General features: G+C 35.0%; 3 protein-coding genes across 3 annotated transcripts; 2 read left to right on the top strand and 1 right to left on the bottom strand.

Moving 5' to 3' along the window:
* The first annotated feature begins 1,357 nt into the window (after positions 1 to 1,357).
* Positions 1,358 to 10,370, top strand: LOC123554521 (uncharacterized). Its single transcript, XM_045344739.2, has 4 exons — positions 1,358 to 1,913; positions 2,354 to 2,390; positions 2,972 to 3,070; positions 3,663 to 10,370. Exons 1-4 carry the CDS (start codon positions 1,521 to 1,523, stop codon positions 4,091 to 4,093), a joined length of 960 nt encoding a protein of 319 aa, XP_045200674.2. The 5' UTR covers positions 1,358 to 1,520; the 3' UTR covers positions 4,094 to 10,370.
* A 468-nt stretch (positions 10,371 to 10,838) lies between these two features.
* LOC128545995 (uncharacterized) lies at positions 10,839 to 17,458 on the top strand. The gene is made up of 3 exons (XM_053547878.1): positions 10,839 to 11,835; positions 14,608 to 14,773; positions 15,926 to 17,458. The coding sequence occupies exons 1-3, from the start codon at positions 11,638 to 11,640 to the stop codon at positions 16,366 to 16,368; spliced, it is 807 nt and encodes a 268-aa protein (XP_053403853.1). The 5' UTR covers positions 10,839 to 11,637; the 3' UTR covers positions 16,369 to 17,458.
* Position 17,459: 1 nt separating this feature from the next.
* Positions 17,460 to 22,729, bottom strand: LOC123560863 (uncharacterized). Its single transcript, XM_053547080.1, has 3 exons — positions 22,086 to 22,729; positions 20,404 to 21,447; positions 17,460 to 20,301 (listed from the first exon to the last, which is right to left on the bottom strand). The coding sequence occupies exons 1-3, from the start codon at positions 22,727 to 22,729 to the stop codon at positions 17,460 to 17,462; spliced, it is 4,530 nt and encodes a 1,509-aa protein (XP_053403055.1).
* Between the last annotated feature and the right edge of the window lie 1,702 nt (positions 22,730 to 24,431).

The raw sequence follows: 24,431 nt of genomic DNA on the forward strand, positions 1-24,431 counted from the left end.
TAGCAAATGTATTACAATGACATGTACACTATCTTTATAAAGTTAACAATAATTCAAAACAATGTCTTGACATTAGCTTGAAATATGCGGTTTACTGTAATCACGGTCACGTATCTCAAAAATAAGCACACGGATCTATACATTTTATTTCACCACATTATAGACCATATGTTTATGTACGACTGAGATAAGTTTCATTAAAATCTTATTGTAGAAAAAAATCTATTCGCGAAAATGTTATGAAAGTTGTGATTTTTCAATAGACTCCCATTGTGAAAAATTGCGTAAGGTCAAAATGATTTCTCTAGTGAAAATCAAGCATACTACCCTATCTTTTTTATTTGCTGAATTTTGTAAGTTTATTTTGAAGTTTTGAAAACTCAGGGTTTGAACAAATTCTACATTATAGAAAAAATGTCGATTCGAATGTGCAGAAGTACCTTATGCGCGCATTAGAAATGCGGATGTAGTTATTTGAATTTAGATATAAAACCGTTTAATTTAAATTTTCCTGAAGAATGCCTTTTAACGGGGAAAAACATGATTAACAAAAATGCACTGAAAGTGGAAAATTTGACAGGTATTGAATTGAGACTTTTGGCTATTATATGTGGAAAAAATATTTACTAAATACAACATATTCAGACATATTATTAGGAGAGAATATTTGTTATTGTTGCAGATAATTGCACATGCATGTTTAGATTTACCTGCTTTAAAACTGATATGTCTTTTGAAATGGGAGTTCATCAAAAAATCTTCTCTTTGTATGACATCTTTCCTAAAAATCAACAATAAACTTGAGTACATAAAGTGATTTGTGGATGAGCTGCTTTAACACACCAAAATATACACCTGTGCCAACTTTTGTTACAATTATTATTGTCTTATCATAATTAAAGATAAAACATGCTCATTTTATAAAAATAAATTAACATGTATATGAAATTATAAAAATATATCACGAAATTCTTCGTTGGCTATATACATGAACTGTGTACATATAGCTGTAATTACTGTAACCCCGACTATATGTACACTGTAATTACACTATATTAAAGTATAAATAGCAATTTGTTCAAAATTGTTATTTATTTTTTTATATTTAGTTTTGTGATCGCGTAAGTATTACACACGGTACTGTATTACAAACATTATGTTTATTTAAAGTGTACCCATATCAATTATCGTGCGGTTTAAACTTTTAGGTTAACCTAACACAGACTATTTTAAACCAATAACCGTTGCAGTTTACTCTGTCTAGTAATCTCGACGGTGTTGTTTGTAATCTCGTTTGCAAAACTAGGCTACAATAAGTCAATAATAGTTTAAAAATAGAACCATGTAATGATTATTAACTGGATTTGTCAGGGGAATATATCGGCCATTTTTGAATTTGACTTGTTGTGTTTTCCGTTGCTTTAGATTAAATATTTCAACTTTAAGATATTCTTTTTTTTTTGAATTTAGTTTAAAGGACCGCTTGTGTTTAATAACTTAACAGGTAGAGAGAAGTAAATATGGGCGATAAATCGAAAGAAGAATTTGAGAATAAAGAAAACGAAGCGTTAAGAGGACCAGACGCCGAAAAGGGTAAGCGTAAGCCATATTTCAAGAGAGAATTGTCCTCCATTAGCAGCAGAGAAATAGCAAAAGACAGACGAAGATACAATTTAGGGATATGTCTATTTTCTGTTTTGAATGTACTCTTGATATCCTTGATTATAATCACGGGTTATTACGTCTTCTCTGAGAAAAAAGTTATCGTGTTGCGTGATGCCGACATATGTGTGCCCTGTGAAGACTTGAGACTACATCCGGATGACAAAATAGAAGGAATCGAAAGGCGAGGGGAAAACAAAACAGTATGTTGTATGAAGGAAGAAGAGGGATCAGATGCTCTTGTTGGATATGTACGTAATTACATGTCATACAATAACATTAAATGTATATGGAAATCGAAAGTACTTTATAAATTTGCAAACGTTTTTATTTTTATATTATCATAAAGGTAAAAAACAACTATGGTTTAGCAATATAAATAAAACTGAAATAAGCGATATAAAAATACAATGAATTAATTTATTAACAATAGTTTTATCTCAGTTAAAAAAAAAAGAAACATGATATAAAAGGAAAGAATGAACTTCCCGCAACCTTCTATATTGGAATATAATTAAAAATTGGTTTTTAAGAATGACGTTTTGATTTTAGTTGAACGTTATGGAAGTAAGGTTATGAATTATCGTGGTTAATCTGTAATGTTTTTTTCCACTGATTCAAGACTACAAACCATGCAGTTACATTTGTGTGTAAAAATACTTTACAAAACCTTTACAATCTATCATTACAGTTCATCGATCACTGGTTAAAGAAGAAACTAGCGACTGGTAAGACATTTAAGACATTATATACTTTTTAAAAAAAAAAAAAAAAAAAGAGTCGTCTGCTCATACTTAAAAATATCTGGTAACAAGTGAATCTTTATTGTAGATAAACTTAGATAATATTTAACACTTTTAAAGTAACAACACACACAAATTATACTATTTATAGAAATACTTTTTCATATGTGTATAAAATCTAATGTTGAATTTGACCTTATTAGGTAAGATAAGCAAGAAATTGTTGATGTATAATCATGACTTGTGTATTGATACATTAACAATTACAACATGCATACAAAAAGGTACATGACCCTGTAGGCCGGTAAATACACTTTGTGCAAGAAGTTAACTTTTATAAACCATGTACGAACCTATGCACAAATATATTTATTATTTTAAAATCAACTTAAGTATATCAAGTTACAAGATAGAATAGAACAAAAAAAAAACAATACCATTACATATAAACATATGTTTGATCAAGTATATATATAAATATCTGGAAAGTGTTACAAATGTTGAAAACAGTTCGTCGTCGGATATGTATATTGAAATTATACTAACCTAAAGCTCTTTCGTGGCAGATGACCGACAGTTCATCCGGTACGAGTGTAATGATAAAGACAAGACCACATCACAAAAACCTATCATCAAACTGGTTGGAAAAACGGAAAAACAAAAGGGTATCTTTATCAGTTCCATGTATATTCATGTATATATCAAAGAAAATTTAATAATATACATAAGTTCAACTTTAACTCAAATATTTCGTCACTAGATTTTATTCTAATGGTAGAATATATATAATTTGGCTTCACATAAAAATAAACATGTGTGTAAATCTATATGCACATGCACTGTCATATAGTACTAATTTTGTTAGAAAACATTATTATAAGTTTTTAGTTGGATAACTATTCGATTTTTGACTAGTTACTCATGATGATCATTTATCAAGTATTTTCTTTTTAATCTAATAAACAATACTTTTTTGAATGCATAAAATATGTGTATTTCGTGTTTACTGTATAACTTTCTGTGCCTTTCTAATGATGAAATTTGGGAATAACATTAAGATTTCTCAAAGCTTTAAATGTAGTTTAAATATAAACATCACAGATGTTTATTTATTTATAATTATATATCAATAATTTCATTTCATAAACTAGTACATCTTTGACATCAAAGAAATCACAGCTCATACTCTAATTTGATTTCAGAACAACACTTCTTAGACTGTAATATTTCCTTTAATTCTACGATTTTTTTTTTCAGCCGAACACCACAAGTTGCATTGGGATGGTGACTCAGAAATGGCAATAAAGTCAGAAAATGGTGAACTCACCCACCACAAACAGCATGGCTTCATTGAAATAAAGAAATCTGGACTGTACCAAGTATACAGTCAAATAGTCCTAGACCATGATATGAAGTCGCAAAGTCAACACAACGCTCCGGCTATCTACCAACACTCTGTCGTTCTCATAGAAGCTGGAACAATGCATGACAAATATGCCAGAGAGAAGATTATTTTGAAAACATCGAACTCGCACTGTGCGAGTAAATCGAATAGACAGACAATTACAAGTTACCTTGGTGGCGCCTTCCAGCTTTCAGAGGGAGATAAACTAGCAGTCAAGGCTCACAACAAAACAGAACTGGTTCCAGTGCCTCATATGAACTTCTTTGGTGTTCATATGCTGTAGACAAGAAATTGGTAAATCCAATCCAGTTATCAAATATCATTTCTAGCCAATTTCCATACATCAGAACATTTACTTTTAAAGCTGAGAAATAAATGTGGTCATTTCTGGACACTTTCAATTTATTTGTATAGGTGAAAACAAATCTCATTTCTAGTAACTTTTAATACGTTCCAACATTTATTTTTATATCATTTTAGCTAATTTCCAGACATCGGGACATTCATTTTTGTAACTGTAAACAAAATGTGGCCATTTCTAACTATTATATATATACATTGCACCATTTATTTTAGCAACTGTAAATCAAAAATGATCATTTCTATCTACTTTCCATTAAAGCTGAAAACCTTAATTAAATCAGTTTAGCAACTTTCCATAGGTCGCAACATTTAAGTTTTATAACTGAAAATTAAATGTGATAAAAATACATATCAAATTTTGACATTATGTGTGATATTTTTCTGTTTTTTTAATGGAAAATTGGTGTCACAGAATAATCTTTTTCTAATGTTATATTTCATAAAGTATGGAGTGTATTATGGATAACAGTACAGTCAAACCTGTGTTAAAACCACCTCTGAACAGAGACACCTGGCTCTAAAGACCACATGTTTTATTTCCCATTTTAACATTTACAGTGTACTTTAACCTGTGAATAAAGACCTCATTTTGGCTCTCCCAAGGGTGGTCTTTGTAGACAGGTTTGACTGCATTTCATTTAAGTTTAGCTGGTCGATGTCGAACATGCTGATAAATTGTTTTCAAATTCAAATTGTAGATAGTTATTGGAGGATTATCCAAATAAAAACTGAAACCTTTGTAATGTAATTGCAGTAATTTTATAAAACATATCTGGGATTGTTACATCTTGAATATATACCCGACATCTGAAATCCAATATTCGTATCACGTTTAAAGCTATTTCGCTGAAATGGCAAATTAAATATGAGCCGCGCCACGAGAAAAACAAAATAGTGGTTTTGCGACCAGCATGGATCCAGACCAGCCTGCGCATCCGCGCAGTCAGGATCCATGGTGTTCCCTTTGAAAGTCTAATACAAATGGATAAACTGTTAGCGAACATCATGGATTCTGACCAGACTGCGCGAATGCGCAGGCGGGTCTGGATCCATGCTGGTCGCAAGGCCACTATGTTGGTTTTCTCATGGCACGGCTCATATAAATATACTTTTTGACAAAGTAATAGATAAGGTAGAACATGTTTTTTATACTAGATTCACTTTAGAAACCTCTCATTGAAAAAATATGCAGTATTCATTTTCATTTTGTTTGTTTAATTTTTATGCTTGTCAAATTATCTTAATATTTCCATAACCAGTTAAGAAGGTAAATATTTACTATAAGAAAATTAACAAAAAAAAATATTAGTAGAAAAGAACCTAAAATATATGGTAATTTCGACAGATGAACAAACTTCATTGGTTAACTTTCCTGAAATATATCTTTCTTTTAAAGTTGACTGTATGTTTGTAGCCTGATGACTAAAACGAAATTTCCTGAATTTGTTGAAATGATAAACATTTTTTTTTAGTATTTTGTCCATTTCTGAAGCCAAGCTAAATCATCATTTGAGCCGCGCCAGGAGAAAACCAACATAGTGGCTTTGCGACAGGATCCATGCTGTTCACTAACAGTTTTTTCTAATTGCAATAGGCTTTGAAAGCGAACAGCATGGATCCTGACCAGACTGCGCGGATGCGCATGCTGGTCGCAAAGCCACTATGTTGGTTTTCTCATGGCACGGCTCATTTTATAGTTCATATCAGTAGTTTAACTTCCTCGTCTAAACCAGGACAAGATCCCCATTGTTGGAAATATGGAGGCATAGGATATTTTATCAAAACCTGTTTAATATAAAGTTGTTTTTGATGTTATTCAATGAGACTGTGAATACGTATTCTGGATCTTGTCGGACCAATGCTTAGGCGAAACTTTCCAAAATGATAAACTTTGGTTTTGTTCAGTATACATATCCCGTCTCAACAATCGAGATGATGATATTTTATTTTTGTATAGTATATATCCTGTCTCAGCAATCGCGATGATGATTTTTTGTTTCTTTTTAAACCTGGGGTGTCCGACATGTCGGTCGCATTCGTTTTAGCTATAAAGTCTAGTTCATTTCTATAAAATCAGTATACTATTTAAACTATTTATAGAATATTTATATCTGTTTATAAGGAGGTGGAAAAGTGACTCTTTGTTGTGTGATGTCATAATGTTAAGAATAATTTAGAAATTCATATATAAGAAGACATTTACTGATTTACAATGCATGTTTACATCTTCCACCATTTTCTTGGACAAATAGCTATTTTATGAACGTTTGCGTTGATCTAGCATCCACTTGGAGGTTAAACACTTTTATTAGATAGGTTGTTACTTTGTCTGCATGGGCCAAACAGAATAAATGAGCCAGACAGTGAATATTGTTATTTTTTGTACTTGTATATTATTTGCCGACATAATATCATGATTCTTCTTTTAGCTTTTGTGATTCTAGTAAAACTAGCATTTTTTAATAGCGCCTATAATATGTTTGTACATAACTAAATGCTTTGTCCTTAAAAAGAAAGGGACTGTATGTATAAAAATACGTTTAATTTAACCATTTATATATTTTCTGTACTTCTGATTGATTAGTCACATAAATTATCATGCATGTATTTAATGATATCTAAATATTATATTTGTTCATAAATTTAAAAGCATCGAGTACTTTTTATTGCATTCACTAATTAATGTACTATTCTATTTGTTTTCGTATGAGCACTACAGTAATATGACAATGTCTCCTAAGGATCGCTCTGCATACTGTAAATTTCGTTGTGGTGTGACACCTATAAGAATTAAGACTAGCTGATAGGTTCGAAAACTTGAGTAAAGAAAATAGAACATGCCCCTTTTGTCAAGCTATTGAAACTGAAAGTCATGTTATTTTCAATAGCTCTATGTGTGATGATGTTATGATTCAGTTGCTTGCCCTAGTTTTATCAATAGAACCTAACTTCAATAATATGCAGGATTTCGATAAGTTAAACTTGTGTTTTCTAATCATTCACTCATTAGAATAAGTGCTTAAATTTGTTACGACATTTTAAACAGAAGAAACGTTTATCTATGTAAATAATGTAATTTCTTTTTAATATGTTATTTGTACCTCTTACTTACTCCTAAGAAGTAAGTGCTAATCAGTTCATCTACGATCTGATCGGGATGATATCTGAGTTTTAACCTATTTTTCTAATCTGCGCAATAGTGCTTTTTTCAAATATCAGTGTTTTAATCGCTCATTTTAATATCCTCTTAATATATGGATTAGCGTCTACTTCTTAGCTTTGAAAATATGTAAATAGCATAGTGATATAATGTAATGTTAAGCGTACCCAAATACCCAAATCTCTTGTAACTCATTACATGAGGGGCTACGTACTTTTATATATATATATGTTGTTGTTGTTGTTGTTGTTTACAAGTTTGTATAATATAATTGTATGTACATATGTACATTGATGAGACTCAAATAATAAAGATTATATATACATGTTGTATATATAACAGTTGACGAGGGCGATTTCAAATTTGTCATTCAATCGCCATAGATGAAGTATTTAATAACTTAGTCAATGAAATTTGTCTGGTTTTCACAAAGGTACTAGCCTGGATTTGAGTACAGAAAGTTCGATATGATAACATAGTTTGCAGTAGCTATAAACGTTGTGCTATTCAAGTGGCTTAAGTACAATATCACGAATTATTCTATATCTGTTTTATCTATCCAGTCGTGAACGTTTCTTTGCAACACGTGACCATACAATATAATAGGGATATTATAACAGTAACTTGATCTGGGATGCAGTATTCGGCTCGAGTGGATTTTGCCAGATCGGATCTCACGAGGCGCGCAAGCGCCGAGTGTGATCCGACCTTGCAAAATCCACGAGAGCCGAATACAAAGTCCCAGATCAAGCTACTGTTATAATGACCCTTTTATTATATACCTTTACCATTTTGATTCTTGTTTTGTTCTTGAACGAAGTCTTCAATGTTTATCGATATTAAATGGAACTTAGTGAAGTTTTTATGTGCGCAATTTATAGAAATGTGCCGGGTCATGCATATTAATGAAAATAGTCCGGCAGCATACAATACGGAAGGTACAATACGGAATTTAAAAGGTACAATACGGAATTTTTGTCTGTCTGTTCATATTTAATTGTGAAATACAAGCCGATTTTTTACAGAATTTTCATAGGTATATAGTAAATTACTGTACTGGACACACGTGCGTACACAATCACCTGTATTTTTCCGTGTTTGGACGGTTCAATAGTCTCATGTTCAACATACGATAAAGACCGAAACGCGTGAAAACGTTCCGATTGTAAATCGGGTGACATAGGCGCTCTATGTACAGAGTTTGATTATGTGTCGTGAAATCAGGATCCTAATATATCCAAATATATCTCCGTAGTGAACAGAACAATGTTAAATAACTTAATAATAAACTGATTATACAATATTTATATATTCATCTTTTAATTTCGTGTTATGTATAGTATATATTTAGTTGGTATAATATTTACATGTACAGATGTTACAATTGTTGTATGAAATGTTAATCTGTGGGATAAAGTACGTAAGCTTCAAAATTGTTTTTGTATCTGACTTTATCGGGATAAATTAGCAAAGGAAGTGATAAACGTTTTTATTAAGTATATAAATCCGATGAGAAAATATTGAATTTGTCTTAAAATGTATTTATACCAATATACAGCTTAGGTGGATAATAAGAAAGAAATATAATGTTAAACAGTATTTTTATTAATGGTCTACGTTAGTTTTGAGATAGTTTGATGTCTGTTTTTAAAGTGGCACTGTGGAAGAAATGTTATATTTTGACATATGTTTCTTTTATTACGTTTCATAATTTCGCAAAACATTTACAATCATATACATTATCATACAAAAAAATAAACTGTTATTCATTATTGAATGTGGAATTCCACGCTTAGACTTCTGAGATAAAACATATATTTGGAGAAAGCATGTAGCAATCGTTTTAATCTTTGTTTCAGCCTCTTGTGTACATGGCAATGAACGACTGTTTTTTTTTTTTTTTTTGGGGGGGGGGGGGGGGGGTGCAATATTGTTTTACTAAAAGTATTCTTTGACTACATTTATAATATAAATGTAGGTGGAAACACATATCTCTTCTTATTATGTAAGAATTTCGCTAAATGGAACTCCTATTATATTACATAATCAACAATGGAAAATTATAGTTATATGTACAATGAACGTGTTTTTTCTGGGTAATGTTTTTTTAAATGAAACTTCTTGATTTCAGTTAAAACCCATCTTATATAAGAATATACAAACTTGTTTCTTTCAGAAAAAGTAACAGAACTTACCTAGAGAAGTTTCTTAGTGTAGAAATATACATTTTAGCTTTTGATACACACTGAGCGCTAAAAGTATATTTTGTAAAGAACACAGGGCTTTTGTTTTCAATTTCAAATTTTTGAAATGTGCATGTTTATAATTCTATCACAACTGAAATTACAATGAGAAAACTGGAATGTTTACTTTTTGTAGACGTTACTGTGTAGGGAAATACATATTTCGCTCAGTCTAATAAATATTTCTAGTGTTCAGGGGCCCATTTTGTATAGAATATCTAACTTATTGTTTTGTTCGTTTCTAAACAAGGTGTATATCTAACATGGGTTATATTACATGCATAGATAATTATGTCAGACAAAAGTTAAAGTTTGTGAAAAATATTTTTGAATAAAAGGTTTTGTGTTCTCCAGAAAATAGACCATTGGCCCTTAAAGTATTTTATAAGAAGCAAACTTTACATTTCTAAACAAAGCAATCTAGCTACTTTTTTCTGAACAATTCATAATAATATTATATTGAAGAGAAATACAGTTAAGGGGAGGTAATCAAAATAATAACATGAAACTTAATAAAACGTTATTGAAGAGTGTTGATATATTGCCATAACTTTGTTAATTATTTTTTTCTATTTCAATATTGTTTGTAGTGATCTCAAGGAAAATCATATGTATGCTTTTTTAAACAACATTCATATCCAGTGCTAGAATGTGTAAACTTATTTTGAATAATGAATTATAGTTTATCAAATCTAAAATATCCAAAAAAATGTAAGTATCTTCAAAATCTGTAATATTTTGTTTGTTTCTGTTATTCTAGGTTTGAATTTGAATAAAATGTTATTTAAATGTTATTTATTTTTTATTTAATGTGTTAACTATTTCATTGGTCTTTATTAAGTAAAGGAAATAGCTCATAGGTTATGTTCGTGACCAGTTTCAAAACATTAGAATCAGCGTTTGATATTGCACAGCTACTGAGATTTGTCCCATACTTCAGCGCTCCGATCTTGGAGCCTGGTACATTCCCTCACCTCGGATGTAGTGAGACATATATGTAAAGCCGGGTTGGAAAGCCAGTGCATCAAACCTCTGGCATAAGATGATTGATTCTGGCTTTATTTTGTTTTCCGTTTTTTGCTCTCCCAAGATGTTGATGTGGGAGGAAGCCCACAGATGCTCTAAATGACATTGTTTCTTGTTCGGACTCTTCGGCTGAATCACTGACCTTCAGTAACCCAGTTAAATAGCTCTCTCGAAAGAAAGATTTGATATTTATCTAAGAGCAATGTCTGTTGTGAATGTCATGGAAATGGTTTGATAGAGCGTTTATAAAATCAAGGTAAATCGGGGTCAGGAACACAGAAAGTGGTACGTATGAATGGCATAAGAAAATAACTTCCTATTTTTTAGTAATTTCTAAAGTAAATGACAACATGCTAAATAATTTGCTTTTATTGCATTGACGTCTAATCAGACAAAAATATCTATTTTATAGGTTGGCAGTAACCGTTTTTGTTTCATTTTCCGAAAATTGTAGGCCGCTTTCTTATGTTAATCCAGCTATTCTTTTCTCAGCAACGCAGAAACCAATACTGCATATATTCCGCTTATCTCTCAGGTACTCGGTACAATATCTAGAACCTACAGAGGAAGGAGTATGTAAATGTGATTCTAACAATATACATTTTGTATCGGACTTTAAACATTTGTACAGAATGATTTGTTGCAAAAACGTTAGCCTTGTAACTGACTGATCTGGTTTCAGGAAAGATATTTTTATATTTAGAGTGAGTGGGAGGAAGTTTACGTGTTAGTACAAATAGAAGAAATTGCAATAATTGGATCACTCGTAGGATATCTTTTGAGAGTAGAAAAAATATAACGTATTTTCTTTCCCTATTTTAAGCCAAAATAAAATATATATAACTAAAGTACTTGTTGCTACTTTCTGTTTCACGGGAAACATCAAAGATTTTTTAAGTACATATATCAAGTTGTCACCACCTACTGTTGTTGATACTGTTATCTGAAGGAAGTTATATAGAAAAAATATAGGAAAATAAATAAAGTGCAGTAGTTGAAAACGGATCTTTTATTCGGATAAAAAGGGACAAAGTAATGGGACCTGTGATGAAGTGGCTGGTAATTAGTGTACTAGGTTTGGTTGTTGTCGTTTTATCTATCGTTCTTGCGCTTGTCTGGTCTATGCCAGACCTGCCGACAACCATTAAACATGACACCGTATGTCTGCCGAATGAACAAGGAAAATTAATATGTGGCAAAACACCTCGTATTCTACATGATTATCTTATGAGAGTAAGTGTTTCAAGTGTTATGTCTTAATATTATTTTATAAATTTACTCTAAACCTGTATAACAAAAAACGGGCAATGTATTCTTATCTGTTATCCTGTCGGATTTTTAAAAAGAAATGTTTTGTTTTATTTATTTCTATTTCTTTTAATTTCATTGAATTACTTTGACTTACTTTCTTTACCTTTTGCTTCTTTTTCGCTTCTGATTTTTTATATCATTGTTATATAATTTCTTAGGAAATGTTGCTTTAATCATTATAATTTCAGAGAATTGCGTAAAGGTTCATTTTTAACTTTCCCGTGTTCCTTTAAATCAACATATTTCACAATTGTACGAGGTTTGAGACTTGCTACATGATACGGCAAGTGTTGGGGGAGGGGGTAGGTACCGGGTATATACTTGAGGAGAACACTTAACAGACAAGATATTTCAAATTAACTTATCTATCCTGCGCCGAACACAACATCCTGTACCGAAAACAGCAACATTCGCCAGAAATAGCATTATACTCCGAAAATAGCACCCTACTTGTGCTCTGACAATATCATCCTGTGCCGAATACAGTAACATGCGCCGAACGTTTCTCGTTACATCGTGTGATAAATTACTCACGATTGGGTTCCTCTTCGAATAATATATGAAAACAGGAAGAGAAACTGAAAGGACTAGAAAATGTATTGAACTATGCATTCCTAGAAACCTGGTTTCCCACTTCTGTCGCCATAAGATGGATAAGAAATGTATTGTGTGAGTTATCAATCACAAACGGAAATTCCATTATAAGTAGCAGTGACAGAGAATATCTAATCTTTCCTTCAACCTTTATCATAACTGAAGGTATTTTGTGGAAGGTAGAAATTATATTTTAAGAAGCGTAAGGGCAAACGTTTTTTTCGTCAGTGCAGTAGTCTTACACCCGACACCCTGTTTTACTGTTAATGAACTAACTGAGCAGGAGTGGAAATTTTATTTTAAGTTACAATGACCTTGACCAAAGAGAGTCTAAAAATACCTCCAACATTTCCAGCACTTACATATTAATATGTGCACCTATATACTGATCTGTGCACCTTTACACTAATTCGTGCACTTGAATATTAATTTGTGCACATATCCTTTCCGCAGCCTTTAAGTACTAAAACGTATTAGCGTCTGATGGCCCTTTCACGCTTCCGTAGAAACAACATTTATTACACGAAACTTATTTTGAAAACATTTCTGAAATGTCTAGGTCTGCAGCTCTCAAATACGGTTATATCTTACATCTGAGGCATATACTGACACTCTCAGACAACATCAAAAATGACATTTTGAGCGATTTGATGAAGTTCCAAAATTATCAATGTACCCTTGATCCGTTACGGAGCCCTGTGGGATTTCTGTTTATCCAGAGCTAAAATATTTTCTCGTAGATTAAACGCAGACATGCTGTACTAAAGCCCAGGTAATTTCAAATCGTAATAAAGTGCTGAAAATTGGCTCCCGAATAGCAAAAAAAAAATGAAGTCCACGCGCATACATTTAGACGGGGTGACCCCTGCGCGTGACCCCTGACTATCTACGAATCAAACTGCGGCTTTCGTTTTCAAGTTTAGCATTTCTACTTTCATTTTATTTACTTCCGGAAATAGCTGAAGGTCGAGTGACGTCATTTTCTGTGTTGTCAAAAACATACATATGCCTGGCGAGATTGCATAAATATGTGCTGGCCGTCCTAAGGATATACACTAATTTATGCACCTGCACACTGATCTGTGCACCTATAACGTTGAACAAACAGAACTTTGCTAAATGCTAATGATCTTTACAGCATCCCGAAACCAAACCTTCCTTCCGTTCAATGTAACATGCCCAAGCAACAAGTTTCACTGAAACTGTAAATGAAAGGTAATAAATGATTGTTTGTTTTCTTGTCTACATTTAATATGATTACAAATGTCGAGGATGTTAGAAGTAATTTCTGACATCCTGAAAGGAAAGAAAATACAGTTATACAATGCACATGAAACTGTATTCTGGATGCAAATAAAAAAACTTTGGAAACCTGGCTGCGTGAAAACAAAGATAAATTGCATATATCTGTCTAACACAAAAAGTGGACTGAAACGAAGATGTGCAAAGGGTCCATATAAAAAATCTCATTTATGAAAAATGCCACCAGCTAAACCGTTATTGGTCAAAGCTCTTAAATTTGATTCTGTAAAGATAGGAAGTATAAATTTCTGTTTTTGATCAAACCAACAACAACTTTTCCATGAGAAAATACGGTCATCTTCATGATTTTCAGATTCATCTTCCTTATTTTTAGATTCGTTTTTTTTTTAGATTCATGATTTTCAGATTCATCGTCAAGATATTTTTCAGGTTCATTTCATGATTTCCAGATCCATCGTCAAGATATTTTTCAGGTTCATTTCATGATTTTCAGATCCATCGTCAAGATATTTTTCAGGTTCATATCATGATTTTCAGATTCATCCTCATGATTCTTTTTTCAGATTCATCTTCATAATTTTCAGATTCATCTTCATAATTTTCTGATTTCATGTCATGATTTCAGATAACCTTACATAAGTACGGCAGAATTATTATTGTTATTATTATTATTATTATTATTATTATTATTATTATTATTATTTTACCAGATTTAAAGAAGCTTGTGTGATTTTTTTCTACAAGTTATGATCAGCCAGAAAATATGAGATTTATGTTTTCATTGCAGGAAGATAAACTCTTATTAATACGATAAAAAAAGTCTTTACTTTGCCTTAGGTTATATCTAATGAGTACGAAAGAATAAAGCAGGAAGATGAAGAAAGACAACAAAAATATCTGGATGAAAACAGAGTCCGCTTAATGGCCATTTATGACAAATACTACTGGGAGATGAAACCTGCAGCTAAAGTGACTGGGAAAGAGCTACCGGACCTAAGAGAAGGTAGGGTTATCCATACTTAAGACTTATTATGAAATGGAAATATCATTGCGAAATACTGTATTCCAAACGGTGATTTGTCTTTTAGTTCAGATGCGAAGAAACTAGCAGTTTTCGTCTACTTTGTTTAATGGCAAATAAATCGGGTCGTGTAAGAATGGCAGAAATAGTACAAGCGGAGTTGTCTCTCTTTCTATATTGTATAAAGTATGTGTTACGAGGGCCATTTCAATATTTTATGCCAGCAAAACTATATATATTCCTTACAGGTTTTGGTAAATTTATGGACGAACTTATGATTTCATGCGTCCTACAGCAGGTACTATCGCATGACTACTCCAAAATTCGTTTGCCTTATAACAAAAGATTCGAGGTCACATACAATATTTATTATCTATCAAATGTGAAACAAATGTCTTGATTCACGGTCCATAACGCGTTTTCTTGAAAACTATTTGACTGAAAAAATGCTTCTGTCTCCTTAAAGTGGAATTAAAGAAACTGAGAGTTTATGTTTGGCATGTTAACCCCAACAAAAATTTAACAACAGACAAAGCCTTGACTATTGCTTTGTTCAACAAAAGTTACGACATTTCTTTTACGTTTGTGAAGAGATATTATTAACTACTAACTGATTTTGAAATGAAATAACCTGCACGATTTTCTAAGATTCATTCAATAAACACTTGAATCTATAAAAGCAGTGGCACTTTTAAGTGAATTTCTCTCTCGTAGGAAAACAATTGTACATTTACCTTTTATTCTAATAAGACAAAATTAATCATTCTTATCTTTATTGTTACGCCCCAACAGCGCTAGCCATATTTGATCTACGATTTTACGCATAAAAATGAAATTCGAAATAATATATAGCAGAAACATGTTTAAATTAATTAAAACACTCCGGAGATGTTATAAGGTCCTCGGAATGATTTCAGAAGTACACATGTCGTCGTGTTGAAATTAATAAAAGTACGCTTTTGCTCCTTTTTTTATTCCTTCAATGGAGTGTAATAATCAAAGAAGTAATCAAAGCACTGAACAGCAATTACGTTTCTGGCAAACGTTTGACTATATTTTATCTCAATGCATTGCTATCAAAATCTTCTTCCTACGGTTTTTAATGTAACAATTCATATGCAGTTATATTTTCAGCTGATGTTGGTCAGGAAATGACACCAATCAGAGTATGGCGACACGGCCGAGAACTCTATGACACAAGTGGCTTTCTAAGATACGGTATCCGGTACAGAAATGGACGGCTAGTTGTACCGGTTTCCGGAACATACTTTATCTATTCATTTGTTGACTTCTTTGAGCCATGTAGCCCCACAACAGGAAAACCAAATATAAGTGATGCAAACAAACCAATAAAACATGGAGTCTATAAATTCAACATTCTTTCTGAGTTAGAAACGGAAATAGTTTCAAACCTGCAGCCTCACACTGTTTCCGGAAACAGATATTTCAATTCCTACAGTAGCTACGTTTCATCACTGGCAGATCTCAAAGCAGGCGATGAAATATCTGTGAAGGTTAGCAACTTAACGTATCTGAAGTATACAAGAGATAATTACTTTGGCTTAAATTTGATATGACGCGACATGAAATATGTAAGTTCACAGACTTTGAAAGACATCTTTATACACAGAGCTGTCTCAGTTCGTATTTTCATTTTCAGGATAGTGTTATTAGTCCCCTACTGGTTGAAAACCAGTTTCGGGGACTATAGGAATGCGTCATTTCGTCCGTCCGTCTGTCTGTCTGTCCGTCCGCAATTTCGTGTCCGGTCCATAACTCTGTCATCCATGAAGAGATGTTAATATTACTTGGCACAAATGTTCCCCATGATGAGACGACGTGTCATGCGCAAAACCCGGACCCCTAGCTCAAAGGTCAAGGTCACAATTGGAGGTCAGAAATCAACAGGGCTTTTTCCTGTCCGGTCCATAACACTCTATCTATGAAGGGATTTTAATATTACTTGGCGCAAATGTTCCCCATGATGAGACGACGTGTCGTGCGCAAAACCCGGACCCCTAGCTCAAAGGTCAAGGTCACAATTGGAGGTCAGAGGTCAACAGGGCTTTTGTCCTGTCCGGTTCATAACTCTGCCATCCATGAAGGGATTTTAATATTACTTGGCACAAATGTACCTCACAATAAGACAATGTGTACTGCACAACTTTCAGACCCCTAGCTCAAAGGTTAAGGTCACATTTAGCAGTGCATGTGTGTGTGTGGTCGTATATGAAAGAGATGAACTAAGCGTTGTGTTTCAGGTTCGATCCTTTTATTGCTGTATACTCAAGTTAATCATAACAACGTTGTGGCCGGAAGTAACGTCATGGCACAACGGTACGTTGCGCCATGACGTCGCGCGTTAAAGCCCGCAGTCCACGACATTCTCCGGGCCCACAAAAGATACCTGTAAAACTATAGTAATTGATACATATGAACAAAATATCTCAAAATCATGTAAACTGAAATGTCGAAATGTTTCTCTTTGATAATTTTATAACGTCTCTGAAAAATAGAAATAGTTACACACATAGAATAGTTAAGTCTATGTTGATCAGTAAACAATACTCTTCACGTTTAAATCTCAATCACTAATTATGTATCACTTAATTATGAAAGTGTCTCTGTTTGTACACAATGTATTTCACTAAATATATAGAAAGTCAGTTTATGTGTTTTCTTGTCTCACTTCTAATGGGAACAGCTTCACGAGTGGTCTGTTAGTTACTCCTGTGGACGTCTTGACCACAGCTGAGCGAAATAGTCCGTCTTTACCAGGGATTAGTTGTTGTACCACGGCTAGTCTCCAGCGCTTTCTCGGCGTCTCGTCATGTATTTGGACAACATCTCCAACTGAAATCGTCTGCGAGTTATTCCCTGTCGCCTGATGATTTTCTCTGAGGCCCGTCAGGTACTCCCGGCGCCAACGTTGATAGAAGTGTTCGACCAGCGTCTGTTGAATACGAGCCTGTTTAATAATAGACTGGTGGTTGCTAAGGTTACCACTGGTCAGATCGAGATTGTCTGTATCGTTGTGTGAAAACGGAAGGGAGGTAAATCGTCTGCCAAACATCAGGTGTGACGGTGTTAACGGCTCTGGGTCTGAACTATCGGATGTGACATATGTTAGCGGTCGGTCGTTAAGAATCGCTTCTGTCTCAGTAACTACTGTACTTAATGTCTGGTATGTGACAAATGAACGTCCAAGTACTTTCTTCAGTGTTTCCTTGGTCAGTCCGATCAACCGCTCCCACCATCCGCCGTGCCAGGGAGCTCTCTTTGGAATGAATTTCCATTCTATGCCGCGTGTGGTAAGGTTATGCTGTACTCGCTCATCTTGAAATAGTTCATGTACGTAACGTGATGATGCGTGGAACGTCGTTGCGTTATCGGACATAATGACTTCCGGAACAAATCGTCTGCAGCAAAACCGCCTTAGTGCATGTATGAATGTATCTGTTGTCATATCTGGAACTAATTCAAGATGTACTGCTCTGGTTGAAGCACAAGTAAACAAACAAACGTATGCCTTCATTTCTCTACTGTCACGGTCACGTACGTGTAGCGCTCCTGAAAAATCTATACCAGTTACATGGAATGGCTTTGCATCTTCAACTCGTATCTTATGTAAGGGCGGGGCGTCTGGGGACATGTAAGGTCGTCCGTTGACTTTCTTACAAGCTACACATTTCTTCAATACAGACTGGACGCTACGTCGTATAGAAGGTATCCAGTATAGCTGGCGTAACTGGGTAACGACAGATGATACGCCGGAATGTAGTAATCTCTCGTGTGTATCTTGAATGAGTAGTCTGGTATAGTTGTGCTTGTCTGGTAACAGGTACGGAAACTTAGTTTGTTTATCTACCGGTGCATTGTGAATTCTGCCACGACATCGTATGAAACCGTTTTCATCAATGTATAGTCTAAGTTGTCTCACTAGCGTTGCACGAGCTGATCCGGTTTCCATAGAGACTATTTCTTGGGTAAATGTAGATTGTTGAATATCTTTTATCCAAATATTCCTAGCCGTGTTCACTTCGTGTGATGTCAAACTACCTAGTTTCCGGTCTGTACGTGGCGAACGGCAATTTGAAGCGAATCTAAGCACGTACGCTGTCACGTTCAATAATCTATTCAGCTTGCTGTATCGGTTAATGTCTACTATCTGACTAATTCCCGTAGTATAAATGGTGTTATCTGAAGTATACTGTACTGAAGTGGTATGTAAGTCGTGCGATATCAGCTCTTGTGTGTTCTTTTGTAAAGATGTAGAATTTCTATCGTTCCAGGTTGGCCATTGAAGTTTGTCTGTAAGCCAGGTAGGTCCGGATTCCCACAGGGTACTCGTACTTAGGTCTCGTGCTGTGATTCCTCTAGTCAATAAGTCGGCTGGATTATTTTTCGTACGGCAGTATCGCCAAGGAAAGTCGCCACTCAAACTCTTTATTTCATCGACTCGATTTCTAACAAATCGCTGTAATGGTTTATCGCTCGATAACCAACTCAAAACAATCTGACTGTCGGACCAAAACGTTACTTTTTCTATTTGTAATGAATCCTGTGCATGTTTAGCTATGCGTGCGCCTACAACTGCAGCCATGAGTTCAAGCTTCGGGAGGGTCAATGGCTTCACTGGTGCAATTCTGTTCTTCGATATCACGATTCTTGATTGTATGTTGTTGCTAATGTAAACTGCTGCTCCGTATGCTTGAATGCTTGCATCCACAAACACGTGCAATTCAAAAGACTGTTGGATAGTGTCGCTGGATGGTAAATATCGTCTGCTGAGATGGGTATCGTGACAAGAGCATAAATCTGTTGTTAGCGTATTCCATTTCTGTAGATACTCATCTGATAATGGTTCATCCCAGTCTACTTTCTGTTTCCAAATATCTTGCATAAGTAGTTTTGCGCGAACGGTCACCGGGCTAAGTAAGCCAAGAGGGTCGTATATGCGAGAGGAAAACTTCAATATATCTCGTTTTGTTACACTGTCTAAGACTGGAATATCTCTCTGTGCGAATGTAAGCGTGTCTGATTTTGTATTCCATAGCATTCCTAGCACTTTGCTTGATTCGTCTTCTTCAGCAACTTTGTCGTCTGCTGCTAACTTCTGTATTTCTAGACTGTTGGAAGCCCATGATCGTAGATTCATTTTGGTACTAGATAGAAGGTTTCTGGATTCGCGGTAAAACTTTAATAACTCATCCTCATCTCTAAAACTGGATAGTACATTGTCAACGTACAAATCACGTTCAATAGTTGATGCAGCTTTCACGTGCGTGTTGTTGTCAAGGTGTTTACTAATAGCGGCACTCAGTATGAAAGGCGAGCACGTGGCACCGAAAAGAACGGATTTGAACCTATAGGTCACAAGAGGGCTGTTTGGGTCGTTTGGATTGCTGAGCCAGAAGAAACGAGTTACATCACGGTCATCTTTGTGGAGTCCTATTTGTAAAAAGGCTTTCTCTATATCAGCTGTCACTGCATATCTGTGTAGTCTAAACCTGAGCAAAATGGATGTGATATCGTTAAGATCTGGCGGTGTGGATTCAAGACAGTCGTTTAAGCTGGCATGGTCTTTAGTCTATTTGCAACTGCAATCATACACTATCCGAACTGGGGTGGTACTTGATTCTTTACGTACGGGATGATGCGGTATGTAATGAACCCTGGTTTGAGTCTCTGTGACGTCACTAACTTTTTCAATAAATCCGCGGTTCTCTTGATCTGAGATTATTTTACTGTAGAACTGCAGCATTTTGGGTTCTTTGGATAGTCTACGTATGGTGTTCTCAGTACGTCGTAGAGTGACGTTGTAGTTCGTCGGTAGGGTAGGGTGTTCCTGCTTCCACGGTAGTTTGGCTATATACTGTCCATCTTCGATATCAATGCACGTATCCTTGTACTGTTGTAACACGCTGGTATCTTTCGTGTCTTCATCCTCTGGTAGAATTCCCATACTCTCTAATTTCCAGAATCGCTCTAATGACATTTCGTCTGCTGCACGTGAGGTTATACTAACATTCATCACGTGTTCTGATTGGTTCACGTTACGATGTCTATCGTCTGCTACTGGTCCCGATAACAAGTATCCCAGCTTGGATTTCACAGCTGTCGGTCCTTCTCCTCTTATAATCTGGTCTTCTACTATCGTCCAGTAGTAATCTGCTCCAATCAGTATAGATATATTGAATATCATTTCTCCGGTTATGTGATGGGCTAGTTTTAGGTCTCTCAGGTAACTGTATTTAGACACTTGATGTATGGTTCTGTTACTCATGGGCGTAGCTATGCTGGGGACAATTAGTACATGGATTGGTATCAATTCACGCTCGTCTGTTACAATATGCACGGTTGCTGTATCAAGATGCATTAGTCTGTTGTCATGGTTACCAAATGTGGAAAGGGAAATTGTTTCAGGACGCTGACGTGTTAATTTCAACTGATTGGCTAGATCTTCTGTTATAAAGGATCTTTGCGCACCCTCGTCTAGCAGTATGTTCGCAGCCGCGTCTATACTTCCGGAACTTACTGTTGCTGTCGCAGTTTTTAGCAAAACACCTGCGTTGACATTTCTAGACGTAGAATGAAATATAGCAGCTTCTGGTCTTATGGTAGAAGATATTTCAGGCCGGGTCTGTGGTTGATTTCTGATTACACCATTGTTACATATACTAGTATGATGGTGTTTGTTGCATTTGCGACATCTACCTGTAGCGCGACAATTAACAATACGGTGCGACTTCAGACAATTAAAACATAGTTGTTTCTGCTTAACGATCTGTATTCTAGCAGTATAATCAGTGTATTGAGTACAGTCATTATGGGCGTGGTCACCTTCACAAAATGCACACTTCTTGGTTGTTTGAGTATGGACCGGGGTTTGGCGAATATTTAGTCTGTTACCTGGTTTGTGGGTTTTAACGTGGGTTTCGGTCAAGAATTATGCTGTTGTACTATAGCTATATAGCCCTTGCTGTCCTGTAGATATACTATCACCAGCTTCTATTATGTCTAGCTCTGTACGTATAGCCTCTCTAAGCTCACATAACTGCCAGCGATTGTTACCATGGTTACGTGTCATATTGCGTCTTATCTCGGAGGGGAGTTTATCTATAACAATGGGGACTAGTAAATTTCCGTTTGATTCCTGACATTCACCAAGTGACTCTAGACTTCTTATATATGCCTCTAGTTTATCATGGAAGTTTCGTAGACTAGGCAATGCATTACCGGGTGCTGGTAAACTAAGTAACGCCTGCATTGTAGCATGGGTGATCTTATGTACCTGACCAAATCTTCCTTTAACAGACTGACCGCTCTGCTATAATTATCGTTGGTCAAGGCAAATCCTTCTATAGTACGTTCAGCCTCGCCTTCTAATTGGTTCTTAAGATAGCTGAAACGTTGTACATCAGTTAGGTTGGGGTTACTATGGACTGTGGAATCAAACGAGTCCCAAAAGATCTGCCAGCGTAGAATACTACCATCAAATGTGGGAAGGGCCAGATTAGGAAGTTTATGAAACTGGGACGGATGGGAAACTCTAGAAAGTTCACTTACAGTTTGGCTGTCTGTCATTACCGCATTTGTGTTCTGTCCTTGCTCTGTCGATGTTGATTGTGTTATCGTTGTTTGTTCTTCTCTCTGCTTACCAAAGTCTTTCAATAGCTGTAACTGCATGTATAGATCCAAGGAATACATCTCCGTCTGTAACGTCTCATCGTTGAGTTCCTCGATATCTGTCTGATTTGAAAATTTCTCATCAAGTACCTTGAGCTGTTGAAACTTCACCTCCAATGACTCCATACCGGCATTGTACTTTATAGGTGAGAAGTTTGCTTCGTCTTTGATCGCCTCGATTTTCTCTAAGTATTGCTGCACTACGTTTCTCTGGGCGTTTCTCTGTGTTAGGAGTTTCTGTAGAATCATCTCTGCTATTTCTATCCTGGTCACGGCACCAAAATGTGTGTGTGTGGTCGTATATGAAAGAGATGAACTAAGCGTTGTGTTTCAGGTTCGATCCTTTTATTGCTGTATACTCAAGTTAATCATAACAACGTTGTGGCCGGAAGTAACGTCATGGCACAACGGTACGTTGCGCCATGACGTCGCGCGTTAAAGCCCGCAGTCCACGAAATAGCATAAATAGGGTCTGTTTCGTGTCCGGTCCATAACTCTGACATTCATTAAGGGATTTTAATATTTCTTGGCACAAATGTTTTTCATGATGAGACGACCTGTCCTGCGCAAATCACGGACCCTTAGCTCAAAGGTCAAGGTCACAGTTGGAGGTCAAAGGTCAATAAGGTTTTTTTCCTGTCTGATCCAGAACTCTGTCATCCATCAAGGGATTACAATATTACTTGGCATAAATGTTCCCCATGATGAGATGACTTGTCATGCGCAAACCCAGAACCTAGCTTTAAGGTCAAGGTCACACTTTGAGATCAAAGGTCAGTAGGATTTTTTTCTGTCCAGTCTATAACTTTGTCATACAAAACAGGATTTAGATATCAGTTGGAACAAATATTCCCCTGGATGAGACAACATGCTATGCGCAAAACCCAGGCCCATGGTCTAATGTCAAGGTCACACTTAGAGACCAAAGGTCAGACACAAGAATGACATTATCTGGAGCATTTCTTCTTCATGCATGGAGGGATTTTGATGTAACTTGGCACAAATGTTTACCAACATAAGATGGATTGTCATGCGAAGAACCAGGTCCCAAGGTCTAAGGTCAAGGTCATATTTAGAGGTCAAAGGTCAAATTCAAGAACGACTTTGTCCGGAACATTTCTTCTTCATGCATTGAGAGATTTTGATGTAACTTGGACCAAATGTTCACCACCTTGAGGCAGCCTTGTTTTTAGAATTACGTCCCTTTGTTTTTACTATAAATAGATTTTATTGTAACTTTTTATTACTGGCCGTAGAGAAAAATCGAGACCACTTTTCTGTGGTACAACATTCATGTTTCATCCAATTTTTAGGTGTATTTTTACCTATCTCTACCTGGTAAAGAGTTTCTTGTGGACTTACATTATATAGATTTTTTTTTTAAGATTAATTTCCCTTTGTTGGTACTATAAATAACTTATATGATAACCTTTTTTATAATCGGCAAAAACATTTCAATATGAAAATAACTGTAGGTTTTTATATATGCACATTTTAATCCAAATGCGTTGTTATAACATATTGTGTATATAATACAATATTGTTTATACATCATTGACAGATATCAGTTCATTATGTTATACTGCAGTAGAGAAAATTAGGTGCCTTCCAGTAGGGGTCTTTGTATTGCATGGCAATACTTCATTCACTTGTTTTGTTTCATTCTGCATTTGTTAATATTTCTTGATATTTCTATGATAGCTGTTAGCAACACATGACATTTTTTTGTTATTATTCATGTATTTATTTATCCAACATTTTATACAAATGCGACTTAGGGCACTTTTATATAAGTTTGAGATTATTTCACAATCAGGTTTATTTTATATATAATAAGTTGTTTTGCATAACCATTATATGCATATACCATCGTGATTCGCAATCTTTCTGCTCACTGCACTGCAAATTTGATGTGATTCTGATCATACAGTCAGTCAGGAGTTACGCTACT

Source organism: Mercenaria mercenaria, chromosome 7 (assembly GCF_021730395.1).
Source record: "Mercenaria mercenaria strain notata chromosome 7, MADL_Memer_1, whole genome shotgun sequence".
In the NCBI taxonomy this organism is placed as follows: domain Eukaryota; kingdom Metazoa; phylum Mollusca; class Bivalvia; order Venerida; family Veneridae; genus Mercenaria; species Mercenaria mercenaria.

Bases quoted from the DNA above. Each gene is read 5' to 3' on its own strand.
- LOC123554521 (XM_045344739.2), top strand. From the start codon at position 1,521: ATGGGCGATAAATCGAAAGAAGAATTTGAGAATAAAGAAAACGAAGCG. The intron at 2,391-2,971 runs GTAAGACATTTA...CTTTCGTGGCAG, and splicing joins AAAGAAGAAACTAGCGACTG to ATGACCGACAGTTCATCCGG. The intron at 3,071-3,662 runs GTATCTTTATCA...TTTTTTTTTCAG, and splicing joins AAAAACGGAAAAACAAAAGG to CCGAACACCACAAGTTGCAT.
- LOC128545995 (XM_053547878.1), top strand. From the start codon at position 11,638: ATGGGACCTGTGATGAAGTGGCTGGTAATTAGTGTACTAGGTTTGGTT. The intron at 11,836-14,607 runs GTAAGTGTTTCA...ACTTTGCCTTAG, and splicing joins TACATGATTATCTTATGAGA to GTTATATCTAATGAGTACGA. The intron at 14,774-15,925 runs GTAGGGTTATCC...TTATATTTTCAG, and splicing joins GCTACCGGACCTAAGAGAAG to CTGATGTTGGTCAGGAAATG.
- LOC123560863 (XM_053547080.1), bottom strand. From the start codon at position 22,729: ATGATTCTACAGAAACTCCTAACACAGAGAAACGCCCAGAGAAACGTA. The intron at 21,448-22,085 runs GTACATAAGATC...TGGTGTAATCAG, and splicing joins TTAAAGGAAGATTTGGTCAG to AAATCAACCACAGACCCGGC. The intron at 20,302-20,403 runs GTATGATTGCAG...CATTTTGCTCAG, and splicing joins ACCACCCCAGTTCGGATAGT to GTTTAGACTACACAGATATG.